This window comes from Pseudonaja textilis, chromosome 1 (assembly GCF_049901715.1).
Source record: "Pseudonaja textilis isolate UNSWEBS1 chromosome 1, rPseTex1.2, whole genome shotgun sequence".
NCBI lineage: Eukaryota > Metazoa > Chordata > Lepidosauria > Squamata > Elapidae > Pseudonaja > Pseudonaja textilis.
This window is the reverse complement of record NC_141990.1, coordinates 7,752,494-7,770,735: the sequence shown is the minus strand read 5'-3', so window position 1 is coordinate 7,770,735 and position 18,242 is coordinate 7,752,494. Positions and strand designations below refer to the sequence as shown.

The 18,242-nt window shown below is 43.9% G+C and overlaps 1 protein-coding gene and 1 non-coding gene across 2 annotated transcripts; both read right to left on the bottom strand.

Annotated features, from left to right (window-relative positions):
- Positions 1 to 6,573: 6,573 nt before the first annotated feature.
- MRM1 (mitochondrial rRNA methyltransferase 1) lies at positions 6,574 to 17,546 on the bottom strand. The gene is made up of 6 exons (XM_087925261.1): positions 17,441 to 17,546; positions 13,635 to 14,484; positions 12,441 to 12,534; positions 10,514 to 10,634; positions 7,665 to 7,784; positions 6,574 to 6,901 (listed from the first exon to the last, which is right to left on the bottom strand). The coding sequence occupies exons 2-6, from the start codon at positions 14,456 to 14,458 to the stop codon at positions 6,768 to 6,770; spliced, it is 1,293 nt and encodes a 430-aa protein (XP_087781387.1). The 5' UTR covers positions 14,459 to 14,484; positions 17,441 to 17,546; the 3' UTR covers positions 6,574 to 6,767.
- Positions 16,894 to 16,964, bottom strand: TRNAG-GCC (transfer RNA glycine (anticodon GCC)). The gene has a single exon. It is a non-coding gene; the product is annotated as a tRNA-Gly (tRNA).
- Positions 17,547 to 18,242: the final 696 nt, after the last annotated feature.

Here is an 18,242-nt window from a genome sequence, read left to right as displayed (position 1 = left end):
GGGGGCCGCATGCACTTAGGCAAGAAAAACCAAAAGTACACATATAGACTGAGTGAAACCAGGCTCAATAGCAGTAACTGTGAGAGGGATCTTGGAGTCTTAGTGGACAACCAGCTAAATAGGAGCCAGCAGTGTGCAGCAGCAGCCAAAAAAGCCAATGCGATCCTAAATTGCATTAATAGAGGGATATAATCGAGATCAAGTAAGGTACTAATACCACTCTATAAAGCCTTAGTAAGACCACACCTAGAATACTGCATCCAGTTTTGATCACCACACTATAAAAAAGACTCTAGAAAAAGTACAGAGAAGAGCAACCAGGATGATTAGGGGACTGGAGGCTAAAACATACAACGAACAGTTGCAGGAACTGGGCTTGGCTAGTCTAGGGAAGAGAAGGACCAGGGGAGACAGGATAGCAGTCTTCCAATATTTGAGGGGCTGCCACAAAGAGGAAGGGGTCAAGCTATTTTCTAAAGCACCCAAAGGCCAGACAAGGAATAATGGGTGAAAACTGAACAAGGAGAGATTCAACCTGGAAATAAGGAAAAACTTTCTGACAGTGAGAACAATCAACCGATGGAACAGAAGTTGCCCTTGGAAGTTGTGAGAGCGCCATCACTTGAGACTTTCAAGAAGAGATTGGACTGCCATTTGTCAGAAATGGTGTAGGGTCTCCCACTTGGGTGGGTGGTTTGGACTAGATGACCTACAAGGTCCCTTCCAACTCTATTATCTGTTATCTGTACATTTGCTGTTGTGTTCAGTAAAAATCCTTGCAAATAATCTGTGAAGAAACAACTGGGATAAGGGAAAAATAAAAAACAACCAACAACCAACAAAATCACTGTATTTTCATTGGTATTAAGAACAAGAACCGCATACTCAACATTGGCAACAAGAAAACATATTTCTGATCTTGCACTTTTTCCCCCCCCAAAAGACAGTATTGTTTTTACAACATGGAGCTAAGTGATTTTTATATCACATATAAAGTTACATTACAAAGACCATAATATTTAGGCTTAAGGGCAAATCTAAAAATGGGAAAGAATGTGAATGTGAAAGATTTTCACATTTAAACATACTCAGGAAATGGCTTGGAAGAGAAACAATGATCTACTTAATAGAGCATATTTGTTGAACAGGAAGATAAAAACCTAGTTGGTTCCTGGGCTAAGGATTGGCAGAGTTAAATCTTCTTTAGAACGGATCACTCAATTTCTCATCTGATACTACTGGATTTATATACAGTGTTTTACAGCCCTCTCTAAATAGTTTACAGAGCCAGCATATTGCCCCCCAGAATTTGGGTCCTCATTTTACTGACCTTGGACAGCTGAGTCAACCTTGAGCCTGGTGAGATTTGAATTGCCAAATTGCAGGCAGCTGGCAGTCAGCAGAAGTAGCCTGCAATACCGCAAGCTAACCACTGCGCCACCTTGGTTCCTAAGCCATCATCTTTAATTTTTTGGTCCACCCCTGCAGATGCCTCAGCTAACAAATGTTAAAGCAAATGATGGTTTGGAGTGTAATTAGGTCCAGAACCCAATTCAAAGTCAAATTTAAATTTTACCTCGTAAATCTTTGCCCGCATTTATTTCACTCAATGCTCAAAAATCCTAAACAGATCTCCTATGTGAGATTGAATTTTAAACGGTGTGCATCTTTGAGGCAGAAGGTTCCTTTGTGTTCTGGCAAAGAACATAAGAAAACCAAAGAAGGAATGGCAATTTTAAAATTGCTCCAAGCCTCTTAAATTGCCTACATGACCCAGCAAAGGCTGGAAATACAGGCAGTCCTCGACTTATGAACGGTCACTTAGCGACCATTCCAAGTTATGACAGGCCTCCAAAAAGGTACTTATGACCAGATTCAAAGTACTCAGGTGACCCCAAGTGCTTCAACAAGCCTCTAAAAGGATGCAAATGTCCATCTGTCTGCAAAGAGTATAAATCCTTCTGTTTCCCACCATCCAGTCAGAGCTGAAGAAGCTTCTTGGATGAGAAGGGAAATGTCTTCCAAAAAAACCCGGAAAGTCCAGTCACCTCTTGAAAAAAAAGTACCTTTGGGACTCCCAAGTGGCCTCAACGATTGTAAAAGGATGCAAATGACCAGCTGTCTGCAAGGAATATAAATCCTTCCATTCCCCACTATCTGATCAGAGTAGAAGAAGCTTCTTGGATGAGAAGCGAAACGTCTTCGAAGAAAAACAAGAGTCCAGTTACCTCTTGGAAAAAAAGCACCTTTGGGACATCCAGATTCAAGGTTCTAATGTTCTGTCTGTCTGTCTCTCTCTCTCTCTCTCTCTCTCTCACACACACACACACACACACACACACAGTCATGCGATTGCATTGTGCTGCACCACAGTGTCCGATACAAGGAGGAAACTGATCGGACTCTATTTTGCAGAGAGGGAGCAGGAGGCAGGGGTGGAATTCCACCGGTTTGGACCGGTTCTACAGAACCGGTTGTTATGATACTGTGTAGTTCAGAGAACCGGCAAATTGTGCCCCTGGCTGGCCCCTCCCCTCCCCTCCCCACCCAGTCAGTCCTTATCGTGCATGCGCAATGTTGCCCGCATGCCCGACATTGCTGACGGCGTTCTTCCCCGTGCAATCACTCCTTAAGGCATTTTTTTTCCTCCCTCGCGACAATCAGCTCTTCCTACAATCAGCTGTGCTGAGATTCCCCTCGCTTGCTTACTGCTTCACCCAGGAGGCTTCCCTGAGGCCCAGGGAGGCAAAATGGAGGGTGGGAGATGCAGCAACCCCAACCCCCTCCATTTTTTACCTTCCTTGGCCTCAGGAAAGACTTCTGAGAGGAAAAACGCCCCCCGCAGGAGGCTTCCCTGAGGCCCAGAAGGCCCCCCAAATGGAGGGGGGGTTGCTGCGAAAAAAAAAAGAAAAAAAAAGCCATGCCCACCCAGTCATATGGCCATGCCCACCTAGCCATGCCCATAGAATCAGGTGTTGCAAAATTTGAGTCCCAGCCCTGGTGGTGTGGGGAGGGGGAAACGGCCTGCCTGAACTCTCCGGCTCTTAATCACAGTTAAGAGCCAGTTGCAAGATAAAATAGAGAAATGAAGCATGTCATAATATAAATATAACGTAATAGTAAAAATAATACAATGAAATTATACATTATAACTGATTACTAGGGAAAGAATTATAAGTTGCTCAAAAAGGATAAAGTAAATAAAGTGTAATGATGATTTAACAATAAGATAGCATGATACGGATAGGTTTTTTTACAATATGAATTTTAATCAAAAGTTTTAGATGGAATGACTGTTGATATTCTGCACAAGAGATATGTACCAACCAACACGCTGTACAATCGAAAGATGGTTTTATTTACTGTTTTATGTCTGTGTTTGTTTATGTTTGTTGTCAAAATAAATAAAAATTTCAAAAAAAAAAAAGAGCCAGTTGCAAGATGCAACTTTTAATTGCAAAATATAGTTTGATATAGTTTGCTCTTGGTTTTTTTTTATCCATACGATTGGCTTGTAATGGGGTGCATATGTTTTCGTAGCTTTTCACAGGTATAGGTATGCAGGTCTTGGCATGTTCGTGTCTTTTCCTGTGTAAGATTGAGAGTATCTTGGCGATGTTTCGGTGAGGTCCCACTCACCATCCTCAGGCTGGTGCTTTCAGCTTGCACTGACATGAAGCTGAAAGCACCAGCCTGAGGATGGTGAGTGGGACCTCGCCGAAACGTCACCAAGATACTCTTAATCTTACACGGGAAAAGACCCGAACATGCCAAGACCTGCATATATATATATGTTTTCTTAAGTTTTCGCGGGTACTTACATGTATGGTATTCAGCTTTGTTCAGGTATTTTCCCATGTCATTATAGTTGTGCTTTTAAAGTTGCAGCAACGTTTCGGCAGAATCTCATCTGCCATCATGTAACTCCAAGTCAATCACACTTCTGTGAAATCAAACTGTCCACTTAGGTAGCAACGCTGATTGACAATCAATTTCACATGCTTTTGTGCAAATGGAATAGACAACAGGCATAGGCAGTTAGCAAGACATCCCCAATAAAGGAGTGGTTCTGCAGGTAGTGACCAGAGACCACTTCTCAGGTCCTATGCTTTCTGGCTGATGGTTTGGTCATTTTTGAATGCTGGCGGTGCTGTCACTCTAGTGGTAGCATGAGACAGAGTCTACAACCCACACAAGTGGCTCAATAGTGCAGCTCATCCAGGATGGCACATGAACACGAGCTGTGGCAAGGTTTGCTGTGTCTGTCAGTGTTGTGTCCAGAGCATGGAGGTACTACCAGGAGACAGGCCAGTACATCAGGAGACATGGAGGAGGCCATAGGAGGGCAACAACCCAGCATCAGGACCTCTACCTCCACCTTTGTGCAAGGAAGGACAGGAGGAGCACTACCAGAGCCCTGCAAAGTGACCTCCAGCGGGCCACAAATGTGCATGTGGCTGTTCAAACGGTCAGAAACAGACTCCATGAGGGTGGAGTGGGGGTTGTGCTTAGAGCCCAACACCGTGCAGGACATTTGGCATTTGCCAGAGAACACCAAGACTGGCAAATTCGCCACTGGTGCCCTGTGCTCTTTACAGATGAAAGCAGGTTCACACTGAGCACATGTGACAGACGTGACAGGGTCTGGAGACACCGTGGAAAATGTTCTGCTGCCTGCAACATCCTCCAGCATGACCGCTTTGACAGTGGGTCAATAATGGTGTGGGGTGGCATTTTTTAGGGGCCGCACAGCCCTCCATGTGCTCGCCAGAGGTAGCCTGACTGCCATTAGGTACCAAGATGAGATCCTCACACCCCTTGTGAGACCATATGCTGGTGCGGTTGGCCCTGGGTTCCTCCTAATGCACGACAATGCTAGACCTCATGTGGCTGGAGTGTGCCAGCAGTTCCTGCAAGATGAAGGCATTGATGCTATGGACTGGCCCGCTCGTTCCCCAGACCTGAATCCAAATGAGCAGATCATGTCTCACTCCATCCACCAACACCACGTTGCACCACAGACTGCCCAGGAATTGGGGGATGCTTTAGTCCAGGTATGGGAAGAGATCCCTCAGGAGACCATCCGCCACCTCATCAGGAGCATGCCCAGGCGTTGTAGGGAGGTCATACAGGCACGTGGAGGCCACACACACTATTGAGCCTCATTTTGACTTGTTTTAAGGACCTTACATCAAAGTTGGATCAGCCTGAAGTGCTTTTTTCCACTTTAATTTTGAGTGTAACTCCAAATCCAGACCTTCATAGGCTGCTAAATTTGATTTCCATTGTTAATTTTTGTGTGGTTTTGTTGTCAGCACATTCAACTATGTAATGAACAAAGTATTTAATGAGAATATTTCATTCATTCAGATCTAGGATGTCTTATTTTTGTGTTCCCTTTATATTTTTGAGCAGTGTATATATGTCAGATCAGGATGCCACAGAGAAAGTAATGAAGCTTTCTTCTCATCTCTTCGTGCCCAGGAGAATAAATGCTCTGAGGCTTTGCGACAGCCTAGTCTACTCTTCCCCCCCCCGCCCAAAAGAAATGAATGAACACACAACCACACCACCATCTAGTGGACACATCATGGATCCTTCCACTCATCCTGCCAAAAAAAATCGAGGAAGGAACCAAGAGGCTGCATTTTTTTAATAATGCGGGTTTTAATAATGCCAACAGATCCTGGAGGTTACGGATGAAAAATGTAAAAAATTTAAAAGCAACCAGATGGTTAAAGAATTCCTTTTTAGTGTAGGGGTGGTGTGCCCCAAAACAAACTTCCTTTCCACCACCATTCAGCGGTTCTCAACCTGAATTTCTGACCTGCAAAAGAAGAGGTCTCCAAACCTGGCAACTTCTAAGACTTGTGGACTTTAACCAGGGGTGGGATTCAAAATGTTTAACAACCGGTTCTGTGGGCGTGGCTTGGCGGTCACGTGACTGGGTGGACATGGCTTGATAGTCATGTTATTGGCTGGGTGTGGCCAACTCAATATCACTCACATTGAGGCACGCATCTCCTCGCCTGGCCTCTCATGACTGTGGGGATGCTGCAACAGTCGTAAGTGTGAAAAAAGGTCATAAGTCACTTTTTTCAGTGCCGTTGTAACTTTGAATGGTCACTCCACCCAAGCAAAGTACCAGCAAAGGAGGGGGGAAAAAGCTCCAGAGAAGTTCCAGAGACAGGAAGTCTAGTCCTGCCAAGAATGTAATAAGGGTTAACGGAGAGGCAGTTTCTGTAAGCAACACCAGAATGTTTCCTTCCTGTCTTCCTTACAGGATTAGGCCAGTAATTTCTTCTAACAACCAGTTCTCCGAGCTGCTTAGAATGTTAACAACCAGTTCTAGTGAATAGGTGCGAACTGGTAGAATTCCACCCCTGGCTTCAACTCTTATGCTGGCTGGAGAATTCTGGGAGTTGAAGTCTACAAGTCTTAAAGTTGCCAAGTTTGGGGACCCCTGTGCAAAAGGATCAGAGTTATAAAAACTAGGAAGTGGTGACTTCGTTCTGACTTGGCAGCTGAGGCTTTGATATAAACGGGTGGATTACTTTGATAAAACTTTAGGCATTTGGATACCAGGAAGGTGTTTATTGTTTTCAGGTAGGACAAGATGCTCTTCAAATTTTGCAAAGGAGGATGCCAGGTACCTCTAAAATTCCAAAGTGCAGATAAAGGACAAACAACATGCAGTGAAAATAGATCCTGGCAGCCTTGCTGGCTGCCTCCATTTTATGGGTTCCTCTCTATGGCGCAGAATTCTTCTAGGCCAGGATGTTTGTTGGCTCGTTCTTCTGGTTGCAGTCTGTTGCAGCCGTAGACTCTGCTCCTTCGCCTTCAGATGCAGTAACTCTGGGGTGGTTATTTCTCTGGTTGCATATGGCATGCAAAAGAATGCCTGTAAAGGGGGGTTTTTTTTGGGTTTTTTTAAGAAAGAGGGAGGTGGTATGGAAGGAAAAAGAGAAAGGAGAGAGAAAGAAAGAAAAGAAAAGAAAAGAAAAGAAAGAAAGAAAGAAAGAAAGAAAGAAAGAAAGAAAGAAAGAAAGAAAGAAAGAGAAAGAAGGAAGGAGGAAGGAGGGAGGGAGGGAGGGAGGGAGGAAGGAAGGAAGGAAGGAAGGAAGGAAGGAAGGAAGGAAGAAGAAGGAAAGAAAGAAAGAAAGAAAGAAAGAAAGAAAGAAAGAAAGAAAGAAAGAAAGAGGATAAAGGGATGGATGGAGGTGGGTAGAATAAAAGATGGTAGGGAGGAGGAGGAGAGAAGGAAAGAACGTGGATAAAGAGAAAGAAGGGAGAGAGGGAGGGAGGAAAGAAGGAAGGTGAATAGAGAGAAGAAGGTGGATAAAGAGGGAGGGAGGGAGGGAGGAAGGAAGGAAGGAGGGAGGTGGATAGAAAAAAGATGGGAGGGAGAAGGAAAGAAGATAAAGAGTAAGAAGGGAGGGAGAGAGGAAAGAAGGAGGAGAGAAGGAAAGAAAGTAGACAGAGAGAAAGAAGGAGAGGGAGGGAGGAAAAAGAAAGTTGGATAGAAGGAAAGAAGATGGATAAGGAGGACGGGAGAGAGGAAGGAAGGAAATATGCAAATATATTAGCTGTTTCCAAACTCTTTTACTTTATTTTATTTTTCTCTGAGAAGCAAAACACTCTAGAGAGAAGGCAAACTCTCTTACCAGCTGCCACTGACACGTTTAAGGACTCCACCCCAAATTCCAAATCCCTTCCTGGAGTGATGGTCAGCATCCTGTGGCACAGCATTTGTGTCTCTGGACGTAGGCCGTAACCTTCATTTCCTGTAGGGGTGTGTCAAAGGGAGAAAGACTTGCAGTTTATATCTAGAGTTTCAAAACAGGGATTTATTTATTTATTTTTCCAGCACGTACATCTTACTTTGATTTCTTTCTGCTTGAGAGCCAGTGGGAAAGAGTCCTGGAGATATGGGTCAGAGAAATCTAGGCTGTGGGCCTTGAGGCTTCTTCCAGCCCAAGTCTACAGGGACAAGCAGTCCTCGGACTTACGACATTCATTCGGTGACCATTCAAACTTAGGTTGGTGCTGAAACAAGGGGCTTACAATTGTTTTCCTCGTGACCGTTGCAGCCTTCCCCATGGACACGTGGTCAAAATTGGGGTGATTGGCAACTGAACTCGTATTTATGATCTACTCACAAAATGGCTCCCCCTTGAAGATGGCTATGAGAATCATTTAAATCAGGGGTGTCCAACCTTGGCCACTGTCATGCCCCTGTCGGAATCTGATTTGGAGGGGGAGGCTGAACAGCTAACAGGGTGTGGGAGTGTGGCTCCGTTGGCTGTGGAAGAAACTGGGGAAGGGTAAAGTCCAGCTAGGCAGAGCAGGGGAGAGGTAGAGCAAGGCAGAGGGAATTCAGAGAAAGACCCAGGCCTGCCCCCTCTTCATCCTAAGGCATGCAGGGAGGAACGGAGAAGGGAGCAACGTGAGTGGCGTGGCTTCTAGGGGAGGAAAGGGCCCTGATTCCCTTCATTAACTGCAGGTGAGAACACAGTATTTAAAAAGGGAAGCTGAACGCAGCAAGCTGTTGGGAGCAAATCATGAATTTATCTGGTACTATCGAGGCTTATCTGTGTTCCTGGCTTCTTCCCAACTGTGTGTGTTTTGCTGTGCTTTCAAGTCTGCAATGCCTTCTCCTGTCCTGTCAAGTTAATTACCTCAGCGTGGTTTGTGTGTATTTTTATTTACAGTTTGTATGCACTTCGTTTTCGAACTGAATTTCCTCCACTTAAAGACTGTTCTTGGGAGAGTTATTTTCTCCAGCCGCAGGTAACCTGGACACCGGGGGCAAAGTTGGAAATAATAAAGGGACTCTTCTTACTTATGTGACTGTGTTGCCTTTGTGCCACGCCCCTTTGGGTCATCAAAGCCACTTTAAGCCTTGCGGACTTCAAGTCCCAGAATTGGAGCCAAGCTGGCTGGGGAATTCTGGGAGTTGAAGTCCTCCAGGCTTAAAGTGGCCACGGTTGGAGACCCCTGATTTAAACGAGGTTATTTTTATAACGTATATGAAAGAATTACAGAGTTTCCATACATCTGTCCCAAGAATGCTCGCCATCACGGCAGACACTGAAACTAGAAACTCTCTTCTCTTCCCCGCTTCAGCAGAGTTACTAGGCCAACATGACAAGTGAAAGTTTAATTAGAGCTTTCGATTGATTAGCAATTAAACTGCCACCCCAGCGAAACAAGAGCAGATGCTCCAGTTCAGACCTCTGTCTTCCCTCTCAGCTCAGAGGAAGGATTTGTTTTACGAATTAGATGACCCAAGGATGCAGGTAGAAGGGACATTTAAAAAGAATGTGCAAAAGCAATGCACCAAAACAAAATTATATGTATAAATACATAAAATCGTCTTTCGGAAGCAATCACTTCAAACCTAATTACGAGGAAAGAGGGATTGGAATTTTTTTTTTTTTGTTACAAAGAAAATGGCTCTAGAAACATCGATGGTAGTGCTGAAAGATCAACTTCTTGGCCCAAACCACCTCACAGGGATGTTGTTGCGGGGAAAACAGGAGGCAGGAGAATTAGTATGCTTGCCGCTTTGAGCTGTATAGATAAGAAAGGTAAGATAATAATAATAATATGAAGAAAAAGGAGAAGAGACGGACAGGAGATAGAGAGAAGGAAAAGCTCAGAAGGAGATGGGGAAGAAGGGAAGGAAGGAGACAAGAAGAGAAAGGGAGAAGGAGAAGAAGAGAAAGGAAGGAGAGGGAGAAAAAAGAAAGAAGGAAGGAAGGAAGGAAGGAAGGAAGGAAGGAAGGAAGGAAGGAAGGAAGGAAAGAAAGAAAGAAAGAAAGAAAGAAAGAAAGAAAGAAAGAAAGAAAGAAAGAAAGAAAGAAAGAAAGAAAGAAAGAAAGAAAGAAAGAAAGAAAGAAAGAAAGAAAGAAAGAAAGGGAGAGAGGATGAAAGAATGGAGTGAAAGTGAAGGAAAGGAGAAAAGAATGAGGAGAGAAGGGGAAACAAAGAAGAGAAACAAAAAACAAAAACGAGAAAGAGGAGAAAAGGGGGAGAGAAGAGAAAGGAGAGGTGAAAGGAAAGAGAGAGACGAAAAGAAAGATGAGAGGAGGAGAAAGAGAAAGAGAGAAGAACAGAGGAGAGGAGAGAAGAGAAGAATTGAAAAATATTCCTCTACGCTGTTTCCCATTCATCCAGGATTCAGGATCTAATTGGCGGCTCTTTTTAAGTTTCACCTTACAGACTGACTACAATAAAAACACGGTCAGAGATTCCTGGTGTGTCTCACAATCTCCCTCCTAAGCTGCTTTTCCCAAGTTCTTCAACAGGAACAATCTCCATTTCCTTACTGCAGTCTTTTCTTACTGCAGAAAGCAGTCTTTTCTCGATTTATTTGAACTGGCCAAAAAAGAATTTCCCACACCGGTGTGTGTGCGTGTGTGTGTGTGTGTGTGTGTGTGTGTGAAGGATGGTCTCTCCTTGTCCCATCCCATCCCCACCCCAACTCTACTCCATGGAAAAATTTACCTACCGAGTAACAGTACGGTGGGTTCAGTCCAGCGAAAGTCTGAGCAAGAAGCCACCGGAATGTCTTCCGGAATCTTTCGGTGGCCAACCGTCCCGAGAATTTCCCAGCCTTCTTCGGATTTTGCCTTGGGGGTGGGGGGGAGAGAGGAGGGGGGGAAAAAGTCACTCAAGTTTCAAAGGCGTAGAATCAAGTTCACGTGAAGTGTTAATAATACTCCTTTTCTTGGTAAGGCCACGCTTGGAATCCCGCATCCAATTTTGGTCACCACAATGTAAAAAAAGATGTTGAGACTCTAGAAAGAGTGCAGAGAAAAGCAACGAAGACGATTAGGGGACCGGAGATTGAAGCAGATATCATGTCGGTTGCTGGAACTGGGTATGTCTAGTTTGATTAAAAGGAGGACTAGGGGAGACATGATAGCAGCCTTCCAATATCTCAGGGGCTGCCCCAGAGAAGAAGAGGGAGTCAAGCTATTCTCCAAAGCACCTGAGGGCAGGACCAGAAGCGATGGGTGGAAACGAATCAAGGAGAGAACCAACCTAGAACTAAGAAGAAATTTCTTGGCAGTGAGAACAATTAACCAGTGGAACAGTTTGCCTCCAGAATTTGTGGGTGCTTCATCACTGGAAGTTTTTAAGAAGAGATTAGATATAACCATTTGTCTGAAATGGCATAGGTTTTCCTACCTAAGCAGGGGGTTGGACTAGAAGACCTCCAAGGTCCCTTCCAACTCTGTTATTCTATTCTAATTCTAATTCTAATTCTAATTCTAATTCTAATTCTATTCTATTATTCTATTCTATTCTATTCTATTCTATTCTAGTCAGATCTGTGCAACATTTTCCTTTTTTTACACAAAGCTCAATCCTTTTGTTTCCTGGAAGGAATAGGGAAAAAATTATCCTGGTTGGTTTTTGGTTAAGTCGCTAGGCATGCTGCCCTATAAAAAAAAAAAAGCTATTAATCTAGGAAACAAACAAACAAATAAATAAAAATAATTTGAATTGACTAATCCAATGTTTCTTAAATATAGCAACTAAAAAGGTGGGTGGACTACAACTCCCAGAATTCCCCAACCACTCAGAGTTGAGCGGCTTAAAGATTTAATAAATGAATGAATGCATAAACTCCCAGAATCTTCCAGCCAGCATTCTTGAAGCTGGGTGGATTTCTATCCCCAGAAACCCCCAGCCATTTGTGAATTTGGCTTTCTACCTGATTCTTCCCAGAAACTACAAGTCTTCCAACCCACCCGGTCAAATTTATGCCTAGCGAAAAACTGAGATTTTGAGAACCCGTTAAAAAACAAATGAAAGGAATTTGCACTATGGTTTCCAATGTGTGTCTGTGTGTGTGAGAGAGAGAGAAATAGAGAGAGAGGGAAGAGAGAGAGGAAAAGAGAAAGAGAGGAAGAGAGAAAAGAGAAAAATAGAGAGAGGGAAAGGAGAAAGAAAGAAAGGGGGGACGGAGAATAGGAGTGAAAGACAGAAATGAAAGAGAGAGGAAGGGAGAAAAGGAGGAAAAGAGAGAGCGTGAAGAGAGATACAAAAAGAAAGGGATGGAGAAAGAGAGAGAGAGAACAAGAAAAGGGAGGGAGGGATGGAGAAAGAGAGAGAGCAAGAAAGAGGGAGGGAGGGAGGGAAGGAGGGGGGAGAGAGAGAGAGAGAGAGAGAGAGAGAGAGAGATTGTTTCCAATTGTTGCCCAATGCTACCATCTCATGGCCATTTCTTGTATTAAAAGCACCTGGTACTCGAGCAGTCCTTGACTTATTATGACCAAAATTAAGCCCAACATTTCTGTTGATAAGTGAAAGGTGTGTTAAGTGATTTTTTTTTTTTGTTCCGTTAATTTTTAGCCATCATTCGGCACTACAGATAAATAACTCCAACAGGGTGCGGTTGCGAATTATTAAAGACAGGAGGAGTTTACCTTAAGAAGTTCTTGAACATCATCAGTGCTAAACACATCGAAAACCTCCATGACGCCAGAGCTGGCTTTGCTAACCACGGGCGTCAGGGAGCAGCTGCAAATAGAAAAGCTACAGTTTAGAAAAGAACCCCTCGAAAAGGATGGCAAAACTTCACAATTATCTCAAAAGCCACACTTTTTTTAAAAAAAAAAAAGACACACTTCAGCAGAACAAAATCCCAACCCTAATCCAGTTGTTACAGGTTCAGTGAGAGAAATGGGAAACCTCAGAGCAGCTGCAAGGCATGCGATCCAGTTTCTCTCTCTCTCTCTCTCTCTCTCTCTCTCTCTCTCTCTCTCACACACACACACACACACACACACACACACACACACAATTGCAATTGTCTTTCTAGTGGTATACTATTACTGGAGATGGAGGCTCCTTTGCTGACTCTCAGAGTTAGCTACCCTCCCAAACTGACTCAACTCAAAGATGCACCATAACTAGCAGTGAGCTGACAAGGTATGGTGTCCCACCAGTGGCCAGCGGCCCCTTGCAGCAGATTTGGACAGTGAGGAGGTTGGGGAGGAACATGGGCCAGTCCTGGAGTCTGGGGAAGGCTCTCACAAGGGCTCTGCATCGGAGGCAGAGATGGCCAGGGCCGTCCGACAGTTAATCGGCTGCCTTTGGAGTCTAAGATCAGTGGGGCAGAAGAACAGCTGGAGCCTGTTCCCAATGTGCACATGCACAGAGCTGCCAGGAGAAGGGAACAGTTAAGGAACAAGGGTCGACTCGGGAGTATAGGCACAGGTGGATGGTGAATGGCCCCTCCCATAGGGAATAAAGAGGAGCAAAAAGGGAGTGGTGTTTACAGGTGGGACTAGAACTCACTTCTAGTGATTGGTGCAAAGTCAGCCAGCTGGCTTTCATGCCTAAGATGGGACTAGAACTCAATGTCTCCTGGTGATTGGCCCAAAATCACCCAGCTGGCTTTTATGCCTAAGACAGGACTAGAACTCACTGTCTCCTAGTGATTAGCTCAAAGCCACCCAGCTGGCTTTCATGGCTAAGATGGGAGTAGAACTCACTGTCTCCTGGTTTCCAAGCCAGCACCTTAACCACTTCACCAAACTGACTCTCTATTATTCAACACTTTGTTGACTATTGTTCAACCAATTTTGCTTTTCTCAGTCCAAGAAAGTCCGGCTCACCTGTTCCTTTGACTCATCACCATCCCGTCCACCCCTAGGAAGTGCGCTGTACGCAGGACCGCCCCCAAATTCATGGGATCGTGTATCCCTTCCAAAACCAGCCAGATGCGCTGCGACCCCTTGCCAACCGGGGCTCGGTGGAGTGGCCCTTCCTGCCATGCCAGGGGGCGAAGAGGGGAGGCTTCCAAACACACACCCTGATGGACTCCCCCTTTACAAAGAGCGTCCAAGACCTTCTTCTGCACCCTTTTCACCGGGATGCCACGTTCCTCGGCATACTGGGAGAACTTTTCTGCCCCAGGAGATGTTCCATCTCGACTCGCTTTGAGGAAGAGCTGGAAAAACCTCCTCTTGGACCTTCCAAGGGCCAAGGAGCAGGGGGCTGTCCCAAACAAGATCTCCGAGCCTTGATTCCTTTCTGGCAGACAAAGATGTCTCTGCGGCTTTTTCTGCTTGGAGACAAAGTCGTCATTTCTCAGGTTCCGGAATTCTTCCTTAATGGTGGATGGCAGAGCTTTGGTGCGGAATTTTGGGAAGGGTTTATTCTCAGGAACATCACCCTGGTGGTTGGTTTTCCCACGGGGATGCGGTGTGGAGTTCAACTGGCGAGTTTCCTGACGTTTCGACGCTTCCGGGGAACGGCCAGGCTGCAAAGCTGCCGTTTCTTCGTTGCTGACTTCCTTGAGAGGCTGATCTTCCAACAACGGCGTTTTTTTCTGCGTGGAGAAGTAGCGGACGCTCTTAAAAGGAGTGGCAAGACAACTGACAAAGGGCAATTTTGCCGCTTTTCGGAAGGCAGCGTTAAAGGCATGGAGAGGGTCCATTCTAAGTCTACTTCTTCATGGGTAACCTTGAGAAAAGAAGTGGAATATTATATGCAGTGCTATGATTCCCTAGATCAGGGTGTCAGGGTTCCGGAAGTTACCCAGATTTAAATCATGAGTCTTGAGCCAAACTTCCAAAACTTAAAAAGGAATTAATGAGAGTTAAAATGTCCAGCACTGTCTGGGTGTAGCTGACTCTGAGACACATCATTCATTGTCACCCTTGCCCCTGGTTCTCCCTCCACCCCCTGGGTGTATCGTAATTCATATTCTCCAATGGGACCCATCCATAGCCAAGAGTCATCAATCATGCTCTCCAGTTAGAATTTTGCAAGGCAGAAACTTCAGTCACCTAGTTACTATCTTTGAAAACATTTATGGAATGCAGTTTCAGTTTGCAAGTTGCTGCACTGCTCCCCTCTCCCTTTCTGTTCTCAACTCTAAAAAGACCATAGAAATATTTTATGAGTTGACACGGAGATCTCCAAATGTGGCAACTTTAACACTTCAACTTCCAGAATTCCCCAGCCAACTGGGTTGAAATCTCAACCAATAAATGCTTTGTCCTATCCATTGGTAAAAAAAAAATCAGTACACCAAATACAAGCTAGGCGGATATGACCTCGTTGAAGACCCTACTCTGTCAAGGACCTAGGAGTACTCATATCAAACAACCTAAGCGCCAGAGCTCACTGTAACAACATTGTCAAAAAAAGCATTAAGAGTTGTAAATCTAATCTTACAAAGCTTCTCCTCTGGAAATATTGAATTGCTACCTAGGGCATGCCAAAACTTTGCTAGACCAATACTTGAATACAGCTCAGCTGTCTGGAATCCACACTGCATATCAGACATTAATATAATTGAGCGAGTCCAGAAGTATTTCACGAGAAGAATACTACACTCCTCTGCTAGCAACAGAATACCTTATAGTACCAGGCTTGAAATTTCGGGCTTGGACAACCTAGAACTACGCTGCCTATGGTTGGACCTAAATGTAGTACACACAATTATCTGCTACAACGTCCTACCAGTCAACAACTACTTCAGCTTCAACCACAACAATACAAGAGCACACAACAGATACAAACTCAATGTAAACCGCTCCAAACTTGATTGCAGAAAGTACGACCTCAGCACATTGAGTGATCAATGCCTGGAATGTACTACCTGACTCTGTCGTTACAGCCTCAAATCCTTTAATCTTAAACTATCCACTATTGACCTCACTCCATTCCTAAGAGGTCTGTAAGAAGCGTGCATAAATGCACAATCGTGCCTACCGTCCCTGTCCTATTGTCCCGATTTATTCATACCTATTTCCTGTATTCATACTCATGATTATCCTTATACCTATTGTCTTGTAAGCGATTGACAAATCAGATAAATAAAATAAAATAAAGCCCACAAGTCCTAAAGTTACCATGTTTGGAGATCCTTGTCCTAGATCGAGGAGTCCCAACCACTTCCAAACTTCAGTTGCCAGAATTCCTCAACCAGCACAGCCCTTGACTGGACCTGGAGCCAGTCATTCTCTCTCAGCCCAAAGAAAGAGGCAAGGCCTACCACTTCGGGGGGAAAAATTGGCAAGAATATTGCGGGGACCAATCCAGGAGTTGCCATGTGTCAAAACTGATTTAAAGGTATCCCCAAAATAGCACAATGAAATAATAAAAATAATGGTCGCTGCTCTGTCTCTAATGTCATAATAAGCGACATGAGAAAAAAAATCATTAAAAGAATTCAACGGTTGCCAATAGGATTTCTGCAAGTCAAAGTTGAAGGAAAGACTGCTATCTATCTATCTATCTATCTATCTATCTATCTATCTATCTATCTATCTATCTATCTATCTATCTATCTATCTATCTATCATCTATCTATCTATTTTACATGTCGGCCATATCCCTCTATTTTGCAATTCTGGGTGGCTTTAAAATATCATAAATGACAATATAACACAATTGAAAGGTTAGAAGCATTAAAACTCAAGGGACTAAAAGTTCAAATCGACAACAAAGTAGACAAAAATGTCATGCCCTAAGTTTAACTTTTTTTAAAAAAAAAAAATCATTTTTAAAAATGTGCTTCTCTGCTTTCCAAACAGGATGGGATGTTATCTATGGAGATTCTCAATCATCCACCTCATGGTTGCCTCAAAGGTGCTTTTTACAAAAGACAACTGGAGTTTGTTTGTTTTTCCATTGAAAACGATTTGCTTCTCATCCAAAAAGCTGCTTCTTCACTTCTTTTTTTCAGTCTTCCATAGTTCAGTTCAGAAGCGAAGAAGCTTCTGGGATGAAAAGAGGAACGTTTTCAAAGGGGAAAAAAAATAGAAAGTCCATTTGCTCTTTGGAAAAAAACACTTTTGGGACAGCAGATGAAAAGGAATAGGCTGAATGGAAAAGATGGTTTTTTTAAAAAAAAAATTGCTATGCATTGGCCGGGAATCGAACCCGGGCCTCCCGCGTGGCAGGCGAGAATTCTACCACTGAACCACCAATGCATTCATACTGAATCCTACTCCATCCTGCCCCTTCAGCCAAAATATTTTCCCTATGAAATCGTTACTATTTCCTTATGATATGTGAGGACATTAGAGCAAGCTTGTGTGCATACCAGCACAGCCAGGAGTGCCAAAGCCTATGCTTCCCAGCCAACATATAGGGGAATTATGCATCCTGGAGTCTGAGCCATATAGAGCCATATAGAGGGCATCAGGCTGCGTAAGCCTCAGTCATAGGCAGGGGGAAAGTTTCAAGATGCACCCAAAAGGGTTTGGGGGAAGGAAAAATAAAATGTGGTTTATAATCAGCATTTTTCAGGCTCGGCCCCTTTAAGATGCATGGACTTCAACTCCCAGAATCCCAAGCCAGCATGGCCTCTACGACCGGCAACGCAGGTACTTATCCTATGCACGCTTTTTCTGGCATTTTTGTCTTATTCATTTTGCAAAGTCCTCAATATGCGTTCGCCGTTTACCTGCTCTTTTCGCCGAGCCAGAGATTTTAGGGTTTCAAAGCAACTTCTACCACCCTCGGCGCCACGGGCGTTGGATTAACTTCCGGGTTCAGGAAGGAACGCTCTTGCCGATCACAGAGTTCTCACAGAAATCATAGAGCGGCGACCGGAAGGAGGACTTTGTTGTTTGGTTTGGTGGAGGATTAAGCGTCTGTATGCGCAACGGGCTGGGTCGGTCTTTGTAGAAACCTTGCGACTGATTGAGTGGCTGGGGGTGATGGGAATAGAATAGAATAGAATAGAATAGAATAGAATAGAATAGAATAGAAACAGAGTAGAATGGAATGGAATAGGAGTAGGAATAGAATAGAATAGAATAGAATAGAATAGAATAGAATAGAATAGAATAGGAACAGAGTAGAATGGAATGGAATAGGAGTAGGAATAGGAATAGGGTAGAATAGAATAGAAAAGAATAAAATAGGAATAGGGTAGAATGGAATGGAATAGAATAGAATAGAATAGAGATATGGAATAGAATAGAATAGAATAGAATAGAATAGAATAGAATAGAATAAACATAGTTGGAAGGGACCTCAGAGATCTTCTAATCCAACCCCCTGCTAGGCAGGAAACCTTATACCATTTGAGACCAATGGTTGTCCAATCTCTTCTTTAAAACTTTCAGTGTTGGAGGCATCCACAACTTCTGGAGGGAAGTCGTCCCACTGATTAATTGTTCTGTCAGGAAATTTCTCCTTAGTTCTAGGTTGCTTCTCTCCTTGATTATCAATATCAATCAGAATAGAGCTTTTTTTAAGGA